Source organism: Aptenodytes forsteri, unplaced genomic scaffold (genome assembly GCF_000699145.1).
Source record: "Aptenodytes forsteri isolate BGI_AS27 unplaced genomic scaffold, ASM69914v1 Scaffold132, whole genome shotgun sequence".
In the NCBI taxonomy this organism is placed as follows: Eukaryota; Metazoa; Chordata; class Aves; order Sphenisciformes; family Spheniscidae; genus Aptenodytes; species Aptenodytes forsteri.
In genome coordinates, this window is record NW_008795520.1 from 2,912,095 (window position 1) to 2,918,257 (window position 6,163).

The window sequence follows — 6,163 nt, forward strand, 5'->3', positions numbered from 1 at the left end:
TCAAAAGTTGGGGGAGGGTGAGAGGTGAAATTGCAGCAACCAGTAGTTAAGTCAGTGTTGGCTGCTGTGAATCTCCAGGCTCTGTTTTATGTATTTCACTCCATCAGGAGTTCTAATGAAAACAGTCCTCTGCCTCCTAAACAGGTTAGCTTGGAACAGTCCACTGTGATTTTTTTTTTTCTTTTCCCCTCCAATTGCTAGCTTTGAATTAAGTGATTGCGAGAGATCTAATAAATTAGTTTCACTTTCGCTAGTTTAGTCACAGCTTATTCTAAGGAACTTGCGGGCTTTTTTGGGGGTTTTTTTTTGCTTAATGATGTTGAGGTTTTCAAGTAACTACTAAAAGTGTTTTTTCATGTTCTGAGTTACCTAGTGTGTGTTGGAAGGGGACAATGTTTTAACTCCAATTCTCAACTTTCTTTGTGAACCACAGAAACAAGTAGCTTTTCATATTTTCTTTCTGTGTCTCTTTCAGCTGTGCTGGAGTGTGTAGATATGAAGGAAAAGGTGGAATGTGTTCCATTCGTCTAAGTGAGCCACTCCTAAAGTTAAGACCAAGGAAAGATCTCGTTGAGGTATTTGAAGATTGTTCATGAATCTGCACATAAAATGTATTTTGCCTCCCCCCCACTCCATACAGACATTTTACATTTCATAGTGGGATTCTTATACACGGTGACTTACAGATCGTAAAATAGTGGTGACTTTATTGTTATATTTGTGTTGCTTGTGTTGCAGTGTCATGGTAATCTTTCGGTTTTGTGTTTCTAAATGGGCAACTCAGTAGGAGTCTAAAGTCACTTGTTTATTTTACTGGCTTTATAAAGAAAAAAAAACTAACTTTTTTTTACTCCTAAATCATCCTCTAATAATAAAAATAAACATGGGCTGAAAGCACAATCAGAAAATGGCTGGAGTTTCATCTTTTAGGTCAAAAGGCCAGCAGCAGAAAATAAGGATGTAGGATATGACTGTAAACATAACTTTGTGTTGCTTCTTGTGCCTCTGTCAAGGCTGCTTGTTTGAGTTGGCTTGACATTCAGATTTGCTTAATGAACAGAAAAGCTGTAAAGTTTCAACCTTCTCACAAGTGTCTCTCTTTTGGGTTGCAGAGGGGATGATCTCTTTAAAGATCTGACTTAAGTTTGAGGATCATTCCTCCTTTTTGGAATGTCACTTACTATAGTAAAATTCTCTAGCATGTTTTGGTGGTATGGGAATAGAGGTAATTTGATTTGACAGAATAAGCATTATGTTTTTATGACCCAGACTGAACATGTGAATGCATGAAAATAAGATCACTACCAAGATAAATGTAGAGGAGTAAAATACTTCCAGCTTAGTTTTGAAACTATATGTAATGCTTTTCAGAAAACAGCTAATGATTTGCATCGTTTCAGACACTGTTGCATGAAATGATCCATGCCCTGCTTTTTGTTACTAATAATGACAAAGATCGTGAATCTCACGGACCAGAGTTCTGCAAACACATGCGTCGCATTAATCGCTTGACTGGAGCCAATGTCACAGTAAGCATAATCCACTTAACCTAATTTAATAGAGGTTTCTTCCTGATTTGGTTTTTTAGTATGCCTGCTGTGGTATGAGTAATATACTTGTTCTTGTTAGACACTCCACAGTTGGCACCAATACAAATTTGCATCCAAGTGTATGCCAGTTCCGTAGTTATTTTGTTGGGGACAATGGTGGGAACAGGTTGAGGAAGATGTGGTGAGTTATTAGTCATATAATTTTCAAGTATACCCTCTGTAAGTATTTTCCTTGAAACTTTTGTTTTAAACTTGAAACAATTTAATGATACCAGGGACAGAATAGCTCCATGTTCAGAATGGAACAAATTTGAGGAAAAGCAGTCTGTTTTAGTTAAGATTTATATCAGTAGAGGCTAATGGGTTGATGATATTTAAAAATAATGTGTCTGATAAGATCAATTAAGATAATAGCTGGAGGGAGAATACAATACTGGTATTGTTTACAATGCATTCTGAACAGTATGCCATGTAGGGTGAAATTAAATTGTAGATAGATTTTTAAAATTATATTATTGCAGTTCAAACAAGATAGCCAGGACATATTCCTATACATCCTGTCTTTTTTTTAAAGCTTTGTTTTAATGGTATCTAAATGTTGATCAAATTTCACCCAGGTTCAGCTCTTTTAGCTGGTAATGTAAAAATCACAGCAGTAATGGAAGGAAGGAAATGATAATATATTTAAAAAAAAAAAATAGAGCTAGTGATATAAAATGAGAACCTTTCTGAATGACTGGGTGTTTGGGCTTTTTTTTCTTCTTTTTTTTTTTAAATCTAGATCTATCATACTTTTCATGATGAGGTGGATTTGTACCGCCAGCACTGGTGGCGATGCAATGGCCCCTGTCAAAATAGAAAACCTTACTTTGGATATGTGAAACGTTCAATGAATAGAGCACCCTCTGCACGAGACTTTTGGTGGGTTGAGCATCAAGAGACGTGTGGAGGTACATTCACAAAAGTGAAGGAGCCAGAGAACTTCTCTAAGAAATCCAAGGAGAAAACCCAGCCAGCAAAACTTCCAAATTCAGAGTTAACTAGCAAAGGTATTTAAAATAATTTTTTTTTTCTTTTCCAAACTGTTTTTGTCCAAACAGTTCTTTGAACAAATACAGATCGAGCACTACATGAACTCTGTTTAGATATTACTGTTTCATAGCAAAGAACAGGGCCCGTTTTATTTGTGCATTTCTAGGCTCCTTCTCAACTGTTTGCAAAAGGTTTAGTTTGCTGCACTGTTTTCAAGCAGCAGATTTTTCTGGTGATGCACATAAAATACTAAGCCCATGATTTGTATACAAAAAAGCTACTAACTTTTCTTACTTTCTTCTCTTCTTATTTTGCAGGCAAGACACAAACGCGTGATACGCAAGATCTGATGCCTTTTAGTGGAAAGGGATATCGGCTTGGAGGAGACAGTGATCTTTCAGAAAAAAGCACAAATTCCAGCAGCAGTGTTAGAAACAGTGAAACACCTGGTTCACAGCATCGCTCAACACTAAAGACAATACCAATCCCGAAAAATGAGATAAAATTTGAAAAATCACCCCGTAGTGGCATCTTCTTTCCACTTTATACTGATGATGCCAGTGAGAAAATCAACTTAGCTTCAAAGCGTGAGTTTCCTAAACCCTCTGTTGCTAATACAAAAGCTTACAAGAATGTTAGTGGATCGCCTATCAAAATTGCTCGTGTTACAGAAGAAAAATCAAACCAAGGTTCTGCAAATGGCAAGAGGGTTATGCCACTTTATAACAGGCCACCGAAACAAATTTGTTTTGAGCAGGCAACAACAGCTCAGGTTGCACCTGAGAAAAAAAGCTCAGAACGTACTAATGCACTGCAGCAGTGGCCAAAAATGGAAGACAAAACTGCCTTTGAAAACTATTTCATTAAAAAAGGGAGTACTGATGTCACTTTAAGTAGAAATACACCTATGAAAACCAAAGCTGAATCTACAGTGTCCTCTGCAAGTTCCAGCACTGCTGTAGGGCAGGATAAAAAAGTCAGTTGTCCTGTTTGCCAGACAGAGGTTTTGGAGTCAAAAGTAAATGAACACCTTGATTCTTGTCTTGCATAAAACCTTTCGGAAAGCTGTCTCAAAAAGATAAACCAGGGCTGAAAACATTGCTTGAAAACTACTTTGCTCAGGGTTTGCTTAGCTGTGGTTACTTCCCTGTGTGCCTGTTCTGAACTGGAATTTAAACTACTGTCAGCATGCTGAACAACAAGTTTTGTGGAGTCGCACATCAGTGCTGACTAGGAAGCTAGCTGCTACTTGTGGTCCAAAGAATTGAATACTCACGTTTTAGTAGGTGGATGTTTGTGCCAACGTTCTTGCTGCGGAATCTGGGTAATACAAGAGAAGGTGGATACTTGCTGAACTGTGTGTTTTCAAGGCAGTTTTTAAAATTAAGACATTTTTAATCCTGCTAATTTGTCTTTGTTCTTAAGACCCCTTTGTTGTTTGGGGTTTTTTAAGTGTTTTTGGCCGTTCTTAACCACCTATAATAGATAAGAACTCTTCTGTTTACTGCAGTGTAATTAAGTGGCATGTATTTTTAGAGTAGTAAATTTTTTGCATAAGCCACAATTACACTCTCAGGTGGTCCTTCTCACCCGTGACCTTTTTGAAAAGATAGGTGAGAGTGAGAATCTCAAATACGGGCTTTTGTCAAAGATGGGAGAGGCAGGAGCATCAAAAACATAGCAAAGCATCCATTTAGGTTTAATGGGTGGATTGTAGCAGGAAAAGAGAAAATCCAGAAGGGCAATGAAGGTGCTAGGAAATCAAGCACAAGATACTTGGTAGATGAGGAGAAAGCTCTACCCTTAAGGGCTAACTAAAAAAAAAAAACATTTTGAGGAGCTTGCTTTCAAAAAGGATTTAAAAATTAGCTATACTGTTAAAAGTTGGAGTGGTCAAATGGAAGCTAAGGAACTTCAGTCTTACCTGTGTCTTTTGGTCCAGGATCCCAGCTAGATTCTCCACCTGCTTTTTCTGATGGTTTGCACAAACTCTGTTTAAAGTTCACTAGTTTTTAGGATATAGGTATTACGTGCACGAGTAACTGACCCCCATATCCTGACACTAGTAAGTAAAAGTTGTGAGGAATATTGGTAGCAATACTGGTAAAGGCTGTTCCTGGCCATGCCATAAAAGCCTTCCTGATTTTTTCAGTTAAACTTCCAGTGCTGTACAGGTCAAAACGGCATTACATTGACATCAGCTGACAGCCTTCATTTTGCTGCTTCTGGAAGCCAGCCAGTATCCAACAAGCCAGTCAGTTGAGTACTAAAGCCATTGTGCTGTTGGAAGTTACGAATGCTGAGTGGATGTGTTTTCTATACAAACTCTCTGAAATGTTAACAGTTCTCTTGCTGCACTGAAAGTATTTAACTGGTTAAACAGTTAACAGCTTGATTCCTTCCTTGTAAAGCTGATTATAAATATTTTTGTTTAAAAGAAAAAATAATTACGCTGTTTCATATGTTGTTGCTACAACTTTAAATGGCTATATTAGCCTCGGATGCACGTTTGCCTTTATATAGTGAATTACTTGCTGTTCCCTTTTGAAATTGAGAAATAAACTGATGTGCAATGGAATCTGGCAAATTATACGTTTACTCTTTTTAAACATTGGTGTATTTTTTTTAAATGCTGACACTACAGATGTTTAATGTTAATCGGATTGTTCTTGCATGTTCTGAATAAATTGGTACTGAGTTTTAAATTTTCGTTAAGCCTGGGTTTCGCATGGCAGTTGTGGCCATCTTGTGTTGCTTACCTGTGGGCTCACCTGTATATCTAGTAACAGTCTGGTTTAATAGATCCTTTCTGTATTAACACTTTTCCTTCTTAAATTTCCCTGTAAACACAGGTGTTGGTAAATATGGACTGCATCAACCTCTGTCTTCTCCGTCATATGTTTAGTACAGTTTCACTTTTGTTGCATTTCTGTGGAAAATTTTACAAATACGGATTCTAAAACTTGATTTGCCGTGTTAATTTTCCATACTTCCTTCTTAAAACTGCAGTATCTGTCAGTGTTCCTGGTGAAACGTGACATTCACAAGGACGGTACTACTCAGAAGTATTTGTACTATCATATGTTTTTTAAGATGAGGACTAGATTCACATCATGGATGGTCTCTCACATCGTGAAGCATTTTTTTGAGAGATACTTCGCTTACTATTGTTCCCATCAGTTTCCGGGTTTGTCTTTCCCACTGCAACCGATAAAAGTAAAGGATTGCTCCGGGAAGGGAGGATTGTGGGTATCGTTAAATACATTTTCATATTCAAATAGATTTTTTTTTTTTCCTAATGTCATCTTTTACATCAACTGTTCATTTGAACAACAAAGAGAAAACCAATGTGGCAATTGGCCTGTAGAATTTGGCGAATAGTACGGCCTGTTGGGGGGCTGGGGGGGGACTCAAGCGATAGGCAAGTCCTGTCTCAAATATACAAGTGTCCCAAAATAGATCTGTTTTCAGAACAATTGAGCAATTTTGGAGCAGCTGTGGAAAAACATCACCTCTGCCCAGGCATGTTTTTACAATGAAGTATTATGATGCCAAGATCTCTTTTATACAGAGATAAAGGT

General features: G+C 37.5%; 1 protein-coding gene across 1 annotated transcript; it reads left to right on the forward strand.

The window, feature by feature from the left end:
• The first annotated feature begins 298 nt into the window (after window positions 1–298).
• Window positions 299–5,292, forward strand: SPRTN (SprT-like N-terminal domain). The gene is made up of 4 exons (XM_009281783.2): window positions 299–575; window positions 1,401–1,529; window positions 2,332–2,599; window positions 2,900–5,292. The coding sequence occupies exons 1-4, from the start codon at window positions 513–515 to the stop codon at window positions 3,631–3,633; spliced, it is 1,194 nt and encodes a 397-aa protein (XP_009280058.1). The 5' UTR covers window positions 299–512; the 3' UTR covers window positions 3,634–5,292.
• Window positions 5,293–6,163: the final 871 nt, after the last annotated feature.